The sequence below is a fragment of the Calliphora vicina genome, chromosome 5 (genome assembly GCF_958450345.1).
Source record: "Calliphora vicina chromosome 5, idCalVici1.1, whole genome shotgun sequence".
NCBI classification, from domain to species: Eukaryota; Metazoa; Arthropoda; class Insecta; order Diptera; family Calliphoridae; genus Calliphora; species Calliphora vicina.
In genome coordinates this window covers 12,578,066-12,600,838 of record NC_088784.1, presented here as the reverse complement: position 1 = coordinate 12,600,838, position 22,773 = coordinate 12,578,066, and the positions used below count along the sequence as shown (strand labels likewise).

Sequence of the window (22,773 nt, the reverse complement as noted above, 5' to 3'; positions counted from 1 at the left end):
TTAAGTTTTGAAATTATGTGTAAGTAACTTACGATCTTCACCGTCACATAATAGACCAGGAGCTGCAGGAACATTTGGAAAAACTATTGATAAAAGGAAAAGAAGAAATGTTTGTTTATTTTCTTGTTGGAAATAATTTATTTTTAAAAAACTGATCAACGTTCATGCATTTTTAATATTTGTTCATTTTATTTTGTTTTATAAAATGAAATAGTTTTAATTTATATTTAAAAAAATAAAGAGAAAACAACGAGTTTTAGTGTTTGAAATTAAATTAATATAAGTAAATTGACCTTAAATATGATTATGAATATTAAAAACCCGGCCTATTAATAGGATAGCATTGTCGTCTGAAAAGAAGTAGTTTGAACTGAATTTAATTTGAAATACGTTTGATTTTTCCAACCTAATTCATTTCAAAGTTAAATCTCTAGCTTAAATATTTACATTTTTTTATGCAACTGATTATAATTATAATTACTAAATATAATTTGATTTAAATTTATGATGAATAAAAATGTTGGTGGAAAAAATTTGAATTGAAAAAAATGTTTGGTGAAAAAAAAGTTTTAACTAGAACCTGAACTAGAACATGACCTAGAACCTGAACTAGAACCTGAACTAGAACCTGAACTAGAACCTGAACTAGAACCTGAACTAGAACCTGAACTAGAACCCGAACAAGAAGCTGAACCAGAACCTGAACTAGAACCTGAACTAGAACCTGAACTAGAACCCGAACAAGAACCTGAACTAGAACCTGAACTAGAACCTGAACTAGAATCTGAACTAGAACCTGAACTAGAACTGAACTAGAACTGAACTAGAACTGAACTAGAACTGAACTAGAACTGAACTAGAACTGAACTAGAACTGAACTAGAACTGAACTAGAACTGAACTAGAACTGAACTAGAACTGAACTAGAACTGAACTAGAACTGAACTAGAACTGAACTAGAACTGAACTAGAACTGAACTAGAACTGAACTAGAACTGAACTAGAACTGAACTAGAACTGAACTAGAACTGAACTAGAACTGAACTAGAACTGAACTAGAACTGAACTAGAACTGAACTAGAACTGAACTAGAACTGAACTAGAACTGAACTAGAACTGAACTAGAACTGAACTAGAACTGAACTAGAACTGAACTAGAACTGAACTAGAACTGAACTAGAACTGAACTAGAACTGAACTAGAACTGAACTAGAACTGAACTAGAACTGAACTAGAACTGAACTAGAACTGAACTAGAACTGAACTAGAACTGAACTAGAACTGAACTAGAACTGAACTAGAACTGAACTAGAACTGAACTAGAACTGAACTAGAACTGAACTAGAACTGAACTAGAACTGAACTAGAACTGAACTAGAACTGAACTAGAACTGAACTAGAACTGAACTAGAACTGAACTAGAACTGAACTAGAACTGAACTAGAACTGAACTGGAACTGAACTAGAACTGAACTAGAACTGAACTAGAACTGAACTAGAACTGAACTAGAACTGAACGGAACTAGAACTGAACTAGAACTGAAATTGGAATGATTCAAAATCATTCTCAATTTGCTATCAAGCCAGAATGTTAACTGGGAAGGCAAACAGCGCATTTTTTCCAATACATTGATTGCTTTTGTTTAAAATCCCATGCTGGTTATTTATACAAGAAATAAACATAAATAAATCATGAAACTAAAGTAAATAAATAAAACGCAACACAAAATTCCTACTGCTGTTTTGTTTTACTATAAGAAAAATCCCAATAATACAATTAGCATTTTATCAAATGATAAAAAAAAAATTCAATTTTAAATGATAAAAAAATTAAAAAAAAACTGACAACCACAAAAAATTAAATATCAATTGAATATAAATATTTTATGCAGAAGATTAAATCAAGGTCATAAAAAATATTTAGATATATTGTAAATGAAATATATGAAATGGCTTTTGAAAAAGAAGTCAGGCAAAACAACAACCAAAAAAAAAGAGATAAATTACACAGCAAAAAGGTCAAAAGCTTAAATAAAGTTCATAAACAAATTAAGAAAATAATAAAAAAAAAATTGAATTTAAAACAAATTAATAGCTTAAAATAAAATATGAATATAAAAATATAAATACTAACAACCAGCACCGCCGCACATAAAAAATGCTGAAGTCTGTACACCATAAATGGTGGCTGCATCACAAATTCCACTCCAAATAATCATTATGAATATAGAGAAAAACAAATTTGTTTAAAAAACAAACAAATTTCACAGCAAAAAAAAAATTACAAACTCTTTGTGATGTGGTTTTTCAATTAAAGACAAAAAAAGAAAAACGTTTGAAATCTACTTTTTTAAAACTAAAATCTTTGTGAAAATACTATTTAGCACACACAAAAATGGTTTTGTTTATTTTTAAACACATCAAAGCCACAAATCATAATTCTAAAGGTAAATATTAGTTATTATTTATTATTTTGTTATTATTGAAATCAAACAAAAACACTAAAGATTAGAATTATTGTTTTTATATTTTTTTTTTCAAATTTTTTTTTCTTTTCATTTAAGATTAGTAATAGAGAGTGGAAATTTAGAACCGTCGCCCGTTATATCTACAATAAATAACTGTGCATTGACGAAAATTTTCGTTAAAACTGTATAGAATGGGTCATCAAAAGTGAAAAGAGACCCCTAAACAAAAATACTTATATGTATGAAACATCAGGAGAAGCCAACACACTCACTCACTCATGCTCAATCATACTCACTACTCGTTCTTATTGTTTGGGGAATTATTGGTTCAGATGTAGATGAAGAAGAAGGAGAGCAGCCATGACTGTACATATGTATGGGCAATAAACAAATACAATACAGTTTAATTGTTTAATAAATTGTCCAATACTTTTCTTGCTACTACATACTATTATACACAATGAAATACAGTCTCAATTTTATTCATATGTACGTATTTATTTCAAGTGATCGTGCAGTGATCGCGCCTAGTCATACATACATATATTATGACATTATCAGCCACAACAACAACAACATCAACATCAAACCACATTATTCCCAAACGATTTTGAAGTCTCCTCAAGAGGGAAATAAGAATAAGAACAATCACCCAATAAACCCAAAGACGAACAATATTTTCAATTGATATCAAACATCATAATTCTCAAACAGTTTTCAAACCTCATTTTTCTCATTTAAAATCAATTTGAGATGGATTTGAAAAGAAAAATTGTTAAATAAATGTGGTTTACCTCAATTTGTTTTACTCCAGTTATATTCAAACCTAAAATTATATTTGCATTTAAGATTGGAAATTTTTCTCTCAAAGACCTAACTCAGTTGCCAAAAACCAAAGTGTTAAGACAGTATTAGTAAACAAAACAATGTGAAAACAAAAACCACACTCGTATGTGTGATTATTTTCAGTTTTTTCTTTCTCTCTATGTTTCTCTATGTTTAAGAGTTAGGCCGCTTTAAGTCTGCTCAATTTTATATTAAAAAAAATTTATTTTATTCAAATCATTTTCTATAAAAGTTAAAAATTAAGTCAGTTTATATTGATAATACTCCAAACATTCTTAAACTTAAACAAAGAATTGATTATCTCATTAGAAATCAATTTGAGATTGATTTGAAAATAAAAATGTTTGAAAGCAGATCTTAAATTAGACTTAAAACAAACATGTAAAAGTGCTATATTCAAATCTAATATACCCTTCACCGGCTCTTAACTGAAAAGGCAACACTGCTCCTGCCAACAGGCATCTCTCAGATCTCTAATCTCTAAATTTAAACAAGCTGCGTCATTTAGTTTGTGTTTTACAGCCATTGATAGCAGACTACCTCTTGACTTGAGGAATTGGGAAATTGGAAAATAGAATTTCGTCCTCTCATTAAGCATTATTTTTTGGGGAAAAAAATCCATCACTCAAACCTAGCCTAAGCTTGATAAATAATATGAGAACTCTGCACCATCAATTTCAGTGGTAAAAAAAAAGGTTTACTGAATTACGAAAGATGCCGATCACTTTGGACGCCCAGTTGAGATCTCTACACCCGAAACAATTGAAAAAATTCACTATATGGATTAGGTTGGCTGATCGAAGATTGAAAGTGCGAGAGATTACGGAAGCCTTATAAATCTCACACGACCCAGTGGTTTCAATTTTGAATGATCACTTGAGTATGAGAAAGCTTTACGCATTTGCTCACAATCGACCACAAACGCAATCGTTGGACAACTTCGCAGGAGTGTTTGGTGTTGTTCAACCGCAATATGGACGACGTTTTGCTTCGTTTCGTAACCGTGTACGAAATGTGGGTACACCACAATACTTCAGAGACCAAACAGCAGTCAAAACATTGGATTTATTCGGGGTTAATCGGTGCCAAAGAGGCCAAGATGGGTTTGTCATGGCGACCGTTTTTTTTTATTGTATAATCCACATTTACTACCTTCAAAAGGGTAAAATAATCAATGGCGAATATTATGCCAACTTACTCGATTTAATAAGGATTTCAAAAAAAAAAAATGCCAAGAAAAAAGTTATTTTTCACCACGGCAATGAAAATCCAAGAATTAGGCTACGAATTGCTCCCTCCAACGTCCTATTCTCCGGGTTTTTGCCTCGAGTGACTATTTCTTGTTTCCAAACCTGATGATTTCATCAGACGCGGCGGAAAGAAATTATCTCTCATTTTGAAAAATAAAATTACTGTTTTATTCGAAAAGCCACGGACTTATTGACCCGACCTCAAGTAAGTAAGACAAGTAAGAGAGCTATATTCGGCTATGCCGAATCTTATATACCCTTCACCAAATTATACTTCAAAATAAAATATTTAAATGTTTTTAGGTAAACAAAATTTAATTTTTTACCAGTTCTTCTTTTTTTTTATTTTTTGGAAAAAAAAAATTTCGAATTATTTTTTTTGATTTTAGAATTTTTTTTAATATTTAGCAAAAAAAACAACTTGGTAAAAAAAAAATTCGGATTACAAAATATTTTTTCCGATTTTGACCCATTGTAGGCCCAATTTACTATGGTCTTATATACGTCGTTGCAAAGGTCTTTGAAATATCTATCATTAGATATCCATATTGTCTATATTAATGACTTAAGGTAGGGTCACACATGGCAAATATTTACTCAAAAAAGCGTAACCACTTTTTTTAGCACACATTTGTTTGACGTGTTTACTCTAACAAGTGTTTTGTAAGATCAAACAGAATCAAATAAAATAAAACAATTTTTTTTGTTTTGAATCATCCTAAGTAAAATAAGTTTTTGACAATAAATAAAAGAATTCAAATGTATTTTATTTAGTGGTTACGTCTTTTTCGTCAAATATTTGTCATGTGTGACCCTACCTTTAGTAATCCAGAAATAGGTCAAAAATCGAGGTTGTCCTGGTTTTTTCCTTATATCTCAGGCATTTGTGGACCAATTTTCTCGTTTTTAAATATCAACCGAACCGGAAGAATTCCGGAGATATTGATGTATGAATCGTGTATGTAAGTTATTTCAACAGACAGACAGACCCACGGACATGGCTTTATCGACTCCGCTATCTATAAGGATCCAGAATATATATACTTTATAGGGTCGGAAAATTATATTGTGGAAATTACAAACGGAATGACAAACTTATATATACCCTTCTCACGAAGGTGAAGGGTATAAAAATAGGTAACAAATCGAGGTAGTCGTTTGCTTAAATCTCATGTATGAAATTTATTTGGGGCCTTCGGAATGTTGATTTCAACTGACAGACGGACATTTTTGAAAGGCTCAGAGATAAAAATGTGCCAAATGGTGTAGCTAATATATATTTAAAATTTTATTGCATTGTTTTAAGTTTTACTGCCTCCGGATCGCGATTGAATTTTTGGAAAAAGTAAATTTTTTACACCACATTAATAATAAATTTTTATGCGAAATAATATTAACTACTGATACCAATATAAACTTTTACCATTCAAATCCGGATTCTTACTGTTACATTTCAGCAGAACAGATATTTACATATTACTTTTTTTATAGAAATACCCTAAAAATCGAGTTTTCTACATATTTCGATAGATTAGGGGAAAGTGCTATTATTTATTTGGTTTTCATAATCGAGAAGTGGAATAGTTGGAAGTGTCCCTTATTTTTTTGTTTTGTGTAATTTAAAAAATAATATATTGCCAACCTATGCAGATCTTATGAAATTTTATGAGTGGACCATACTTAGCATTAAATATCAGAGGGAAACTAAAAAAGAGCCAACATATAAAGAAATAGAAGCCATCGTTATTGGAAAACTGATATAAATATGAGAGAAATCGTCAATAGCTTTAGTATCTGTTAGACGAATGAAGGTTATGATACGAACATATCATTTAAAATGTAAAAATCTTTTAAAGTCTCACCCGAAAATTCTTAAAGAAAAGTTGGAATAGATCCTTTGTGAAAGCAAGACTTTGTTTGATAGTTCGGCATGTAAGTGCAAAGATTTTCTGAAATGTACTTGCATTACACAAATGACTATAAGTAGCCAGATATATATATTGAGCAGTGCATCTGAACATGAATATGATCAGTCAGATTGTGAAGAAACAGATCAATTACAATTACTACCATTTAAATCTTTTTCTTGCATACTAAATTTTTTAATTGAATATTCGTTTATTAGAAAAAATATTTGTATGTTGCATATGAATGAACTGCCATTCAGATACCTGTTTCAACATATTGATGGTGGAACATCAAGACCACAAACATTTTTAGGAGAAATTGGCAAAGAACTTGAAAACTTTAAAAAAGGCCAATAGTGAAGCTTCAACCAATTCCCACGAACTTACCAGAGCTTTGCGTAGAAGATATAAGTGCAGACCTTAATCTATATATTTCAGTTGATAACAAATCTAACAACTCTTGCAATATATTTTGAAAAGGTTTACGCTCCTGTGTGGTTTTCTATAAAAACTCTTCCCAGCTGTAAAGACGGACCTCGACACCTTTTTGAACTAATCAAACTTAGAAGATATTTACCAACAACTTTAAAGGTTTGTCGGGCCAGTGATTGAAATAAACCGTTAGTTAGCACATCCTGAAAACTTTTTAATTGTAATGTTAACATATCCCCAACAACATATTCGTGAATTAGCTGTCCATTGAATTTTGAAAAGTAGATTCACATCGTCAAATAAATTACGGCTGTTTCGGATACCAACGATAAATTTTAATGCTACGTCATACTATGGCCTTTTGAAATGGGTTGAAAATATTACTGAATCACCTATATTAAAATCCGAAGATGAAAAAAATCTTCTTCTGTTTATTGAAGAAGAAAAAAAAACGGAGGAATTGAGCTATTTCAGCCCCTATCATACTCAGGCGTTAAAGAGAGCAGTCGAAGCAGAGTAAAGCAACATCAACTTTGTGAAACAAAACAACATTTTTGTAGTACTTTTTTTCTCTAAATATTTAATATGTTATATGTAATTACAATTGATTTCTATTTTTACAAATAAATACAGCTATCTGGAATAAACTTGCATATCATGCTCTATTGCCTTTTTTAATTACATTTTTTAAAAATTCAACATGAAACCGGAGGCAGAAAATAATTTCCGATTGCAGCCAAACTTGGTGACATGAAAATATTTATAATTTAAAAAATGTCTTCATATACGGGTGACCCACCATAATGGCTATATCGATTCCAATATCTGTAACCAACCAGAATTACAAACGGTATGGCAAACTTATATCATTCTCCAACCTAGAATTATATTTTTATACAAGAAAGAAATATTAACCAAGAGAAATATATACCGTTCATCAAAGTATCAAGGACTGAAAAACCTCATTTGCATATATTCAATCCTTCACGAACTACCGAATTATATCCAAGCTAAAATATTTCTAAACCACTGTGCATTGATTTATTCAATTTTTGTATATAAGGGATTTAGTATGAAAATATCAAAGATAAAATATTCTAATATAATTGAGTATATAATAATAACAATTTATATGAAGAATATAATAACACTAATAAACTAAATTTGATAAACAATGAAAAAAAAGTTTGTTAAACTTTAAAATGAAATACAATTTAATCAAACATTTATTTTACGAAGAAAATAAAAGTGACTAAAAAGAAAAGTTAAATATGATTGTGACGCGAATTATTTTTATAATCCAAAAAGCAGGAAATTTTGCAGATATCAAAGTTCAATGAATAATAAAAAGAATTACTATATCTATGCATAATATATTGTTATTGATATCAAATAAATAAAAAAAAGTGAAGCATATTTTTGGGGGCATTGGAGACAAGTCTATTAAATCTAGGTCAAGACACTTTTGAGTACAAAGGTCATCTTTTACGAATTTCTCCTTTTCTTCCAACAAAAAAATAAAGTGATTAAGTCCCTAATTCAGAAACACAATCGGAATTTTCAAAAGTTTGTATGAAAATCATTCAGTTTTCAAATAATGTTAGAGTGATTTTCATTCAAACTCTTAAAAATTATTTTCCGGTAGCATTTCTGAACAGATGGCAAGCAAATTTGCAGACAGGAGATTTCCTGGTTAGTATATCCCGGCTGAAAACAGTGTGAATCCTCCCAATAAGCACCAAAGCACCAAAAATTCCAGCATTTGAAAATTTTGTTGGAATTTGACTTGAATGCAAATTTAATTATATTTTAAACTTGAAAAACATTTGAAAACTTTTATATTTTTCATATTGATATAAAAACTATATTCAATTGCTTCACTATAATTCAAGACTTGAATTACACTTGCTTTCAACTTGAATTCCAGTAAAAATTCTTATTGGGTAAAATTATGACACTTTGTAGACAGTTGCTTTCAATTCTTAGAATAAATTGTTGTTATAGAGGAAATTAATTTGCAAATGTTTAAAGGACTCGTTCATCCTGGTTAGTATATCACTTTAAATATAGATTTATATAAAATAATTAGGCTTTTCCACAATTTAGTTTCACTTTAGCAATGAATTTCTAGGAAAATCACTCTGAAAATTATTGAAAACTCAGTGTTAATAAATTATACGTTTAGATTTTTTCTAGTTGCAGTTTTCACTTGAATAATTTTACTATATTTTTTCTATTTTCTGTTAATAAGTTTGTTAATAAAACAAATAATTACTTTACGTTTCTCTATGAAATGTTCTCTAACAAATGCAGCCATTAATTATTACAAATATTTTTCAAAAACACACAAAAGAAAAAACTAAATTTTCAACACATTTTTCAATTAAACAAAAAAATTGTTTTCAATTCATTATAAATTAAAACTGTTTAATGAAAATGTAGAAAATAGACTGAATAAATTATGCAGGAAAATGACGACACAAATGTTTAGTTTATATTGTTTTTTTTTGTTTTTTGTTATCAGCCGGCTCTCTAGCAAGAGAGAAGAGTAAATAATAATAATAAGAGTAAATGTAGGGGAATATACCCAGTTACCTTTAATAGATAAGATTAGCCCCTACATAGGCTTATGGCGGAAGGAACACAGTTCTTTTGTTCAGTTCAGTTTGTTATCAATTACAAACAAATATGGAAATTAAGAAAGAAGGTAAGTAAAGTATAACAAATAAACAAAAATAAAGAATGGTCTATTTTGTAATAACAACAACAAATAATCAACAACAGAATGAGTAATTAACAGAAAAAATACTTATCAATCAAAAACCTTAAACTAGCTACAATTAAACATTATTGAAACGAAAAAAGACAAAAAAAAAAACATAATTTATTGAAATTTACCAATTCTCTCACATACGTTTACCTGTTGCATACGCCGGTTCAATTTCCTCCTCCGATTGCAATTGCTGATGTGTAGTTGGCACAGTGGGTATGGGCACTGGTATGGGCAGACGTTCATAATGTATGCACTCGTGATGATATTGATGATGGCCATGACCATTGTGTATGGTGCTGAGAGAACTGTTACGTCCTCCGCTGCCACCACTGCCACAACCATTGAGACCACTGCCGGCACTGCCGTGCCTAACGATGTGATGATGCTGATGAGATGTGGCCTGCTCTAGGCCCCCCATACAGGGGCCACTGCCAAAAACACTACCACCACTACCGCCCCCTGAATCATCGGTGGTAGTAGTGGTGGTATTGTGACAGCGACTCGAACAACGTCCCAACGAACCACTGCCGCCACTGTGAGTATGATGATGACCGCCGGCCATGCCCACCAAATGTGCCGACATATGACCAATGTGACCGCCCACACCGCTGGCCATTATGGAGCCGCAACCTTGGCTAGAATCGGAGCCAGAATCATGACCCGGACATGGACCAGCTGATCCTGGCCTAGAGCCTATCAAACTCATAGTGGAATGTGGCGGTGTTATCGACGATGATGTTTGCATATAATGATGTGTATAAGGATGTGGATGTGGTACATCATAATCGCCCGTGTCAATAGGACCACCGGCCAACATGCCCACACTACCACTGCTGCCGTGCACCACATTCACCAGATGGCCCGTGCTGCCCTGCAAACAGCCCATCGAGCCGTGGGCACTGCCCGGTCCCACCGCACCATGGCTGCCATGATGACTGCCGCCACCATGTATGCTGCCATGGGCACTGCCGCTGCGACTGTGCAGTGAGACGCCACGCGTCAATGTATTATTGGCTGATTGTATGGAAGAGACCACCGCACCGCGGCACATAATGTCTGATAGTTGATTGGCCTGTATATCAAAATATTTGGACTTTTGTAATTTAAACACAAAATAAAACGTTTGTTTTGCAGGCGATGAAGTTAAAGTGTGTTGTGGAGTGGAGTGGTGTCCAATGAGTTTTAATGATTAACAATAGTACAAGGTTTTCAAAAGGCATGATCCAGTTTTTAAACAAGTTTATATTTTCAATAGAATTTTTTTTTTGTTTTTGGATTAAATAATGCAGGATGCCATGAAAAATTTTGCAAAATCGCATTGTTTTTAAAAAAAAAAGTATAAAAAACAACAGACAAAATTATATCCAAATTAGTATGAAGAGAAGTTATGAAGTGATGCTTAAAAGTTTGAAAAGAGTTGAAAAAAAGCAAGATGTTAACTGTTTTAGGAAATTTCTATATTTAAATGTTGTTATTTTACGAGACAAGCCTCAAAATAGGCATTTATAAATCACACCAGCCTTAAAGTAGGCAGCAGTTTGCCAAAATTTATAATTTATTTTAAAATAATTATTAAGCCTCCAAGTGGGCAGCACATTAATATAAAATTCATAATTTTTCGCAAAAACATTAAAATGAATTTTGTAGACACTTTACCTAAGATTTATTATTTATTTAAAACTATTTGTTTAATCGAGCCTTAGCAGCCTCAAAGTGGGCAGCACTAAAATTAATTACTTTAAAGATAGTTCGCAATAATATTTATATTTATTTTGTAGCATACTTTTAGGATAATTAGGCAATCATTTATTAAAAAAGCTACAATTTTACCAAAAATTTAATATTTATTCATTCGCAATAATATTGATATTCATTTTGTAGCATACTTTTAGGATAATTATCTTTATATTGAAATCAATGTTGCCAATAGAATTTTTTAAAATTCTATATGTCCGATTTTGTTAAAATTTCGTCTACACATGTAGATAAAAATAAAGCAAAACTAAAATTCTCCAAAAAAAAAACAATGATCATTTCCAAATTGATTTCAAAAGGAGTGAAAATTTAAAATAGTTTATTATTTCAAATATTTCTTAAATCAATAAAATCCCAACTCTGCTTAAAAGGACAAAATGTTTGGTAGTTTAGAATGACGATTTCCAGGCGTATAAACCTGATGTAGCGAGACATTCATAGTTTCATTCGTATAAACAGTTACAGGATTCTTATATACCCTTCACCAAATTATACTTCAAAATAAAAATTTTAAATATTTTTAGGTAAACAAAATATTTTATTTTTTTCAAAGTTGTTTTTTTCATTTTTAGGAAAAAAAATTTTTCGAATTGTTTTAAAATTAAATTTTTTTTTCAATTTATTTTAATATTTAGCGAAAAAAAACTTTTGGTGAAAAAAAATTCGGGTTAAAAAACATTTTTTCCGATTTCGACCCATTGTAGGTCCAACTATGGTCTTATATACGTCGTTGCAAAGATCTTTGAAATGTCTATAATTAGATATCTTTGGTAATCCAGTTATAGGTCAAAAATCGAGGTTGTCCTGGTTTTTTCCTTATATCTCAGCCATTTGTGGACCGATTTTCTCGAATTTAAATAGCAACCGAGCCGGAAGAATTCCGGAGATATTAATGTATGAATCGTGTATGTAAGTTATTTGTGGGCTTTGATTTCAAGAGACAGACGAACAGATAGACAGACGGACATGGCTTAATCGATCCAAAATATATATACTTTATAGGGTCGGAAAATTATATTGTGGAAATTACAAATGGGATGACAAACTTTTATATACCCTTCTCACGAAGCTGAAGGGTATAAAAATAGGACCAAATATTAAAATAATAGGGAATTGATTCAGTTCTAATAGGGACATTCAGTTTTATACCGATAGTCATGGCTGCTATTTAATTCCTAATTTGTGTGATTACCAAAGAGCCAAAAATAATCATCATGCATGACGGAGAGAAGTAAATTTTGTATGATTAAAGGAATAAATACACGAAATAAGTGCGTTAAATTAAACTTTATTTAGGAGAGTTTTAATTGACTCTACCTACAGTCTGAAATATCATATATTAAACGAACAGCGAATTGAGTCAGTTACTAACGAATATCTGACAGGGATATTCAGATTTATAACTATCACCACAAAAAGCTATTTAATCCATTTTTGTTGTGATAGCGAAACATTCATCACTTTGGGGAAATGCATTACAGATAATTTTCCTCACACTTCTTACTGATTAAATATCTACTATTAAAAGTACAATAAATTTGTTCAGATACTAACAGATATCTGGGCTTTAGACAGGCTGATATTAAATCAGTAATTGGTGTGTTAAATCGATAAAAACAAGACTAAGAATGCCGGACAATGGACATTTTACAGTTTCTCTCCTATTACAGACGCCCATGCAAAAGAAGGAACCCTGATGTTTGACAATCTTTACTGAGGCACCCCTCCCTCTACTTGTTAATGTCTGAAGAATAAGTCTTACTCACTAAGAAAAACAGGGCCAGCAAGACTGGGACCAGCTTCCGGGACAATATTTTTATGTTGCTGATGCTCGAGGGAATGTTGTAGAAAAGTTTAGGACCCAAAAGCAAAAGAAGCCAAACATTTGTTACAAAAGGGCTCTATAAATACCGAAATTTACATCAAGGAATGTTTACAAAAGACGATGCTTCCATTCATAAGATTTCTTAATGTATCCACTTAATCGGTATACGAATATTCGGTATAACTCTACATATTCGCTATGAATTTTATACAGTTCTCTATTTTATAATCTGGCAAAGCTGATTATAAAGTCGCATTTTATGAGAATTAAGTTTAATATTCGGTACAACTCTACTTGTTAATGAAATTTCAACGATTTCTTGTTTTAAAATTCCCCTTTTCCCTCAAAATCTTCTGATCTGTTTTGAGAGCTTTTTGAGTTTAATAAAGTTTCAACGATACAATTTTGATTCCTTGTTTCAAAACTACAACTTTATTTATAAATTCATTTATAATGAATTCATTATTATATTTAATAGAATTAAATTATTTCTAAAAGTAAATTCATTTAAATTAATAATTTAATATAAATAATTTTTCTTTTGACAGTTGATATCGGCCATATTGTTAAAGCTACATCTGTCAAATTGGCTTTCATTTATTCAGTACGCTTTGCCAAAATCGCCATGCATGGATATATCATTCAACAACAAGTGCAAATGAAACGCTCCGCTAATTTTCATCAAAAAATCATCTTCAATGATGTCCATTTCTGGATGAAAGTGTAAGTCAACAAACAAAATTCTCGAATTTAAGACGATACCAATCCACATGAGATGCATCCAGAAAAAGTTAATCTTTGGTGGCGGCGTCATAAGTCCATATTTCTTTGTGAACGACTTGGCTACGCCATCACCGTCAATGGCCAACACTATATGAGGACGATTACCAACTTCTTTTGGACACCAACGACATGTGGTTTCAACAGGATGGCGCTACGGTGCACACAGCTCATTGTATTAAGTCGCGGGTCTATGCAAATAAGCCACAAACTGCGGCCCTCAAAGCCAACATAATCCATGCCATCGCGCAAATTCAACCTGATTATGCGCCAGAGTCATGGAAAATTTTATATTTCGGATGTGCGCCACCCTCGAAGCCGCGTCGAACATATTCACGATGTTATATTCCATACATAATGTCATCGATAGATAGGCCTTTCAAAGGAATCAAAAATTTCGATATCTCACATTCACACATAAATTTAAAGATAGGAATCGGTTAATGAAAGACCCTTTATTTAAAATTGCCGTTATTTTCTCTAAAATCAACTGGTAGTTTTGGCTGTAAATAAATTAAGTTAACTGCCTAAAAGTATGCCTTAAAATTTATAAAATTTCGAAGAAAGGAAGAACCGTTATTACTTCTTGCTTTTTTCGCTACTCTTTTCATCCATTTTTAAATAGTAGTTAAATATAGAAAATGACATAAATTATTATATTCATTAACGAAGGGGGGGAACAATTTACGATACCTTAGTATAAGTCCATACCTGAGGACTATCCAAACGATCCAGCGATTGACGACGCGAAGGATAATCGTCCGCTGCAAACATTTGCTGAGCAGCTGGACAATTCTTATTCGAATGCTGATGTAGATACTGTTGTGACGATGTTAGTGGATGTGGCGGAGGCGGAGGCGGAGGCGGTGTTATAGAGCCACAAGGGCTGCCGGGACAAGGACTGCCCGGACACGGACTACTGCAGCGACTGCGACATGTGGGGCTATAGCATAAATTGGCCTGGGTGCCCGAGGGTGTGTTAGGACATGTGTTCGAGGCATTTGTAGTTGTAGAGGGTTGTGTTACCGCCGCCGCTGCAGCAGCAGCTGTGGTGGTGGTGGTAACACAAGGTTCTTCCTCGGGCTGTTGTAGGTTGATGGGTAAAGGTGTGGATTGGGTATTACGGCGTGGAGAACGACCACGATCCACCGTGGTAGCACTCCAATAACCCCAAGCCATGTTTTACAATTATGTTATGTTGTATTTTGTTGTAAGCGTTTCAAACCACAAAGATGCTTAAGTGCAGCAGCAGCTTCTTTTATTATTTTTTTTTTTTGCTTAAACTAAATTGTATAATTCCTTGAGTTCATTTAGTTTTGTTTTCTTTAGTTATAATTTCCTTTTAGCTTTTCTTGCTGTTGTTTTAATATTAATTTAAGATTTTCATTTTTTATGTTGAGGGGTTTTCTTGTTGGTAAAACCACACCTTTTTTTTGGTAGACTAATAATTGTGTAATATTTCTTTGGCTTTTTTTTCTATAGATATAATGCAATTACAAAACACCACTCACAATAAAACTAAAATTCACATTTTGTCCATCTTGGCACTTAAACCACTTTTCTTTCTTTTTTTTGCATATTTTTTGATTCAATATTTTCTCTTTTTATTATATTTTTGTTCCAGCCAAATTTTCACTTTATCAATACAACATAAGTAAGGCAAAAGAAATGAAATAATAAAAACTGAAATTAAATAAAATAATAATGTTGTGCATAAATCTATGTACTGCTTGCTACACAGATTGAAATCTGTGAAATCTTCTCTTTTCAAATTCAAGTAGTTTTCGTTTGGTTGGATACCTCTTCCTTTAATATCCATTCAGTGATGTGGCTGTGGTGATAAATGATTACAATAAACAAGTACGAGTAATGTGGTTGATGGTAAAGACGCTGAAGATGAAGGAGAGCACAAGCAAGAATACAAAAATTTTAAATCCAAAAAAAAAAAAAAACACACAAATATTTTGCGGTTGGCAAAGTCAAAAGTATAAGAAGAGGTACAATTCGAACGATTAATAATGCATTGCAGATGTTATTACTGTTTTTGTTGTTGTTGCCACTGCTCCTGCTACTCCTTCCTTTGGCTGCCACTGTTGTTAATATTGTTGTTGTCGTTGTTGTTGAGCTGATTTTTTTGAAATCCGTAACATAAAACTCGCACACAGCACAGTGTTGTAAAGGAATGTCAAATGAAAAGTCAACATTGTGGAAAAAACAAACACATACTACTACTTAGTCTCCAGAGAGAGAGATGATGTAAAATTATCCCCCAAAAATCATAAAGAGAGTTTTGTAAACTTTGCTCAATTTAAATGAGTTGGAGAGAGAAAGAAAGTTGAAGTGAGAGCTTATGTGAGGAAATGAGTTTGAGAAATTTATAGTTTTCAAAAAGTTGTTACATTTTCCAAGCAAAAAACACTTTTTTGGGTTAAAGTACTTTTCAAGTTTTAAGTACATTTTTTGGAATCCATTACCCTTCATCTTGAGTAAGGTTAAGGTTGGTGTTCCGTTTGGAATTTTTACAAAATTAAGAACTTAAGAACTGATATACATAAACATTCAAAAGTTCTTAAAACTATCTTACGGACATGTATTAATTATCATCAAAATTTCGGGATATGGACCTGAGAATCGTGTCATAAATGACTCAAAATAGTATTACAACTGGGAGCTATAATTTTCTGTTACCAAATTTGCACTCAGAAATTTGTGGTTGCCCTTTGACAAGCCAGCTGAAGTTCGGTTGTCATCCATAAGAGCATTTTCTTCTTCTCTGTCCAAATATATAAAGACACTGAATTGTAGACCAACATATACAATCTGAGATAATGGGAACCCTATTGTGTGACTTTTTTGAATGTCTGAATGCGACAGATTGGATCTAGTAATCATCTCACTATCCTAAAGAATTGATTAAATTTCTCAATTTCATTTGAGTGTTCTGGTGCTGAAAAAACGGAATCATATTGAATTACGGTCGAAATTTATCATGAAACAAACAAATTTTGCTCTGAGAATCCATTATCAAAGTTTTACACCGGAGATGTCATCGGACCTAATTATTCGAGAACGACGGATACTGGGACTGGTGAGGGATACAGAATCATTGTCAACGAGGTTTTATTACTGGAAATTGATGAATTGGGACCAGAGAATAAATGTTTCCACAGAGGACAGCACTCAGCCTCAACATAAATCAATATTTTGAAGATTCTCCTTCAGGAAGCCAATACCGATTTTTTTCTTTAGGATTTTTTTTAAAATCGCTAGTCTATGAGAACAAGCCGCGTAATCTGGAAGCTCTCAAAGAGAATATCGGATAAGAATAACGGAACTTATAGACCAAAGATTCCTATAGACATATTGAGCTCTGGAGTCCCCCAGGGCTCTGTTCTTTCTCCTTCCCTTTTTATACCCTACACCACCATAGTGGGGAGGGTATTATGCGTTTGTGCAGATGTGTGTAACGCCCAAAAATATTGGTCTAACACCAACCTTAAAGTATACCGATCGACTTAGAATCACTTTCTGAAACGATGTCCGTCCGTCTGGCTGGATATCCATGTAAACCTTGTGCGCAGAGTACAGGTCGCAATTTTGAAGATATTTCGATAAAATTTGGTACATATAAGGCCTACTGAAACTGGCTGAAATCAGTCCATTATTTCACCTAGCCCCCATACAAATGTCCTCTCGAAATTGGACTTTATCGGTCATAAATGTTTAATTTATATATGTATCTACACAAATTTCGCTGCAAATAAGTTTTATATATACAAAAGATAATACAAATGCAATCTACACCATTGCAATATTTTAGTAATAACAACAACTGTGATCGAATAAGACAAATTTACTGTGATATTTTATTTATTTTTGCATACATTTATTTTAATATTTTTAAGTTTTGTGTTGTGTTGTCCACTTATACAAAAAACAAAAAAAAAAAAACTGTGATATATTTTATAAATGATGTAAACTTGACAAAAAAGATTATATGTAAGTAAATTTGTTGAATATGTAGATTATAATTATTGTTGTTATTGACCAGAATTTTCCTTTTGTATATTTATAATGTTACCAGATTAAAATAAAATTCAATCCCTGAAGAAGTTGGAAATAATACCAACGAAACGTCGGATTATATTGAAAATGATATAAATAATCTTTTATTTACATCAAATCACTGACCTTGAAAGCCTGTATATAGGAAACTATATAACTATCTATGAAAATTAAAGAAAAGGTCGATTAACAATTATACATATAAAATAATCGGAGGGCCCGCCGAATTTGATTGTTTAACAAGCAATAAGATGAGTTTTTTTAATCGTATCAAGCAAAAGTACAACGTGGACACCTGCTTATTACTTAAGAGATATTGTAGGAGTATGAAAAAGCTAGGAAAACAAACTGAACGACTTAAATATCTGTTAACCTGCAGGAAGAAGGGTCTTACACCGACACATTTGATAAACACGACGAAGATCACAAGACAGTTATTCACATCGACGAGGATATCACAGAAATTATATAAGGTTGAACATAAATTTCACATGAAGATACTGAGTCTGGAAATTAGGGAAACAAATTACAATTTGAATGATTTGAAGAAGGAGATGGCTGAAATGAGACGACTAATTACACGATCCATAAGTGGGAATGAATACGAATCCTTTATGATGGGACAACAATCTAGATATAGAAATATCACCATGGAGAATAAGGGATCACATTTGTCCAAGATTGAAAATTTGAAGAAGAGAAAATTTAAGGAATATAACATAACATTCAACCCTGAATGGTTTGTTAATAATACGACAATAAATATTCCCGATGATAGCAAATGGATTCTTTCTCTAGGTTCAAAATTTGCTTTACCAATCAGTAACGGGAATTTTTCTACGATCGGATTGATAGCAGATTTGGAACAATGGGTACAAACCCTCACGGATGATAGAGAAAAGGATATCATCAGATCTAAGATAGCAAACAGAATTATGACGCACCGAAGAACAATGAAGAATAATGACAAAGATAAATTCATACTAAACATTTATGACGATACAAGAAGATTCTTGAAACGATATAAGGATAAGATAATCATAACTAAAGCAGACAAGGGAAACAAGACAGTTTTAATGTACAAAAAGGACTACTACGAGAGAATGGATGAGTTATTGAAAGATAGAAACACATACAAACGAATTTTGATAGACCCGACACAAAAATTACAGAGGGCAAACAACAATCTTATTATGGACCTATATAAGAAAGAATATATAAGTATTTATGATAAGAGAGTATTAACATCAAACGCAGCAACGGCCCCCAGGCTTTATGGACTTCCTAAAATCCATAAACTAAACAATCCACTTCGTCCAATATCATCATCGGTAGGAGTACCCTGTTACGAATTATCGAAACATATTGGGAAGATATTGAAGAATATTATACAGGAAAAATATAATATAAGGAACTCCCTGGAATTAAAGATGAAACTGGATACACTTACATTGGACGAAGATGAGATCCTTATATCTTTGGACGTGGTATCGTTATTTACAAACATACCTATACACCTAGCTATAAGCAATATTATGGCAAAATGGAGTTCACTACAGAATCACACCAAAATACCAAGAACACAATTTCTGAAGATACTTCAATTCTGCTTGAATGACAATAATTATTTTGTACATGACGACAAATTATACCACCAGACATATGGTATGCCAATGGGAAACCCTTTATCACCGACAGTTGCTGATATAATATTGGACTGCCTACTGGATCAAACATTAGCGGAGCTACAGGAGAAAAATATTAAAATAAAACTCATCACAAAATATGTCGATGATTTATTTGCTATAATAAAATATGAGGATGAGGACATGATACTAAAGACATTTAACTCATATCACAACAAGTTGAAATTTACGCTGGAGAGAGAAACGGACAACTCTATACCATACCTTGATATGAGAATACATAGGAATAACCAGAGGATAATAACAGATTGGTATATGAAACCAATTGCATCTGGACGATTATTGAATTTCCACTCAACACAACCCATGAGACAAAAGATGAATACAGCGATGAATCTAATTAACAAAGTTATGAAGATGAGTGACCGACAATTTGAAATAGGAAATATGGCGAAAATTAAGATTATACTAAAGAAAAATGACTTTCCAAATGATCTAGTGGATAAACTGATAATTAAGGTCAAAAATGGGAGTAATGATAATTCTTCACGGGAAAATGACAAAGAGGACACATCTGGCAACGCCAAATATTACAGTATACCTTTTATCCCAAGACTAACTGAGAACAACAAATTGAGAGAGATGATAAAAGACCAACAAATAATATTTGCACATAAACCAAACAGAACAATACACAGCTTATTTACACAAACAAAGACGAAGATTGAGTGCAGAGAACAAGGTGATGTAGTGTATCAAATTGAATGTGATGGCGGAGACAGTGAGGTGTGTGGGAAAGTGTACATTGGCACAACAAAGAGAAATTTAGGCGTGAGAATAGATGAACATAAGGCGGACATAAAGAGAGAAAAACAATCAACTGCACTATCACAACACTGCATTGAAAACGGACACAAACCAAACTTTGAGAGAGTGAAGATTTTAGATAAGGAAAAAAGGGAAAATAAGAGATATACGTTGGAGAGCTTGAGAATACAGCAAAAATCAGAAAGTGCAATAAATACAAAAGAGGATAAAGATAATACAAATGCAATCTACACCATTGCAATATTTTAGTAATAACAACAACTGTGATCGAATAAGACAAATTTACTGTGATATTTTATTTATTTTTGCATACATTTATTTTAATATTTTTAAGTTTTGTGTTGTGTTGTCCACTTATACAAAAAACAAAAAAAAAAACTGTGATATATTTTATAAATGATGTAAACTTGACAAAAAAGATTATATGTAAGTAAATTTGTTGAATATGTAGATTATAATTATTGTTGTTATTGACCAGAATTTTCCTTTTGTATATTTATAATGTTACCAGATTAAAATAAAATTCAATCCCTGAAGAAGTTGGAAATAATACCAACGAAACGTCGGATTATATTGAAAATGATATAAATAATCTTTTATTTACATCAAATCACTGACCTTGAAAGCCTGTATATAGGAAACTATATAACTATCTATGATCATGTCACCAAATTTTGTTACGATCGGTCCATAATTAGTCATAGCTCCCATATAGACCCGCTTCCGAAAATCACTTTAACGTGCATAAATCGCTTAAAAATGTTGGTATACTCACAAAATGATCGGTCCATAATTGGCCATAGCCCCCATATAAGGCCCACTTCCGAAAATCACTCAAAAATATAAATTATTGAAATTTTAAAAGAAAAATGTTTTTGCTCTTTTACTTAGTGTAGGGTATTATATGGTCGGGCTTGACCGACCATACTTTCTTACTTGTTTTAATTTTCAATTTAATCTTCCACGGATGACAGTAATATCTGTCACTCATATTCGTTTGACCATAGACCAACTCTTTCTGAGATTAAACTCTCAAGAATGAATATGGATGACTCGATAAATCGTGACCTTATAACAATTTCCAGATGGGTTGAATTGAATCGAGTTAATTTTAACGCACACAAAACTCAGTGCTGCATATTGATATACAAACTTCTTGAAATTTCACCGCAATCAATTGTTATGGGTAACGCAACTGTTGGAGTTTCAGATAACCTTTTGATTCTAGGTACGAGAATACAGCGTGACGTCCGCTGTAATCGTCATATATTCGATGTTGCGAAGGAAACTTTTAGGTGCTAGGGTTTCTTAAGACGGTGTCGGACATATTTCTCCCCTTCCGACCTTCATAGGATATACGCTAGATTCATTCGTCCGAAAATGGAATATGAATCCCACATATGGGACGGAGAGTTTGTGTGTTAATCACCCCTATCGCGAATCAACATTTCACATGAAATATTTTCCCTTTTCCTTTTTTCGTTCATCAACTTTGTTCACGTGAACAAAATTCCCCTTGTTGTGAAATTTTTAGATGGAATTTTGTAAACAATAAACAGCTGTTACGAACAAAATCAACTATTGTGAATGTAAAGTTCATCATGATATTCCCGATAGCAATTTTCCCTTCGAGGGAAATGAATATTTCATGGGAACAAAATTTCACATGTTATTGCCGATAGGGGTGAATAACTGGTAAGACGAGCATGACTGAGATGGTCCTTCGGACGAATTATATCGTCATAATTTTTCATCACAAAAATGCATCTGTACGTTTGCCTAGCATGTTCTATTAACAAATCCCATCTCATATGTAAACCTGGTTAAACGAGTATAGGTCGCTTTCTAAGGTAAATAATGGAATTTATTTGTAAAAATTTTCGTGTCTTGATATATTATGAATTTCAATGTGGATTTCTAAGACAAGGCTGGTTCATCGAAACTCGATGGTCTTTCGGAGGAATTTTTCCTCTAAAGATTTATTAAGATTTTCACCGATAGTCTATCATTTCCTTTTTACAGTATAGACTATTCCTTGCCACGGTTCTACTTTGATAAATTAGCATAATTGCGGTAATACTTCGCATCGTTAAACTTACTTCCACTTTTGTCGATAAAGTCTCTTCCAAGTCTGGTATAACTAGATGAATCCTTTACTAAAAACAAAGTAACTAATTAGAAGAAATGTTCCTCAACGTT

General features: G+C 32.3%; 1 protein-coding gene across 5 annotated transcripts in view; it reads right to left on the bottom strand.

Moving 5' to 3' along the window:
• The window catches only part of aPKC (protein kinase C iota type), a 46,778-nt gene that overhangs the window by 5,716 nt on the left and 18,289 nt on the right, over positions 1-22,773 (bottom strand). Inside the window, exons 1-3 of one of the 5 annotated variants that reach the window (XM_065513895.1) lie at positions 14,729-15,259; positions 9,823-10,768; positions 33-83 (exon numbers count right to left, since the gene is read on the bottom strand). In XM_065513895.1, the coding sequence (XP_065369967.1) occupies positions 33-83; positions 9,823-10,768; positions 14,729-15,214 (1,483 nt within the window). In that variant the 5' untranslated portion in view covers positions 15,215-15,259. Of the gene's footprint in view, positions 1-32; positions 84-2,133; positions 2,250-9,822; positions 10,769-14,728; positions 15,260-22,773 lie in introns of those variants that run through there. The other 4 variants (XM_065513896.1, XM_065513897.1, XM_065513899.1 and 1 more) reach the window with 4 other exon arrangements.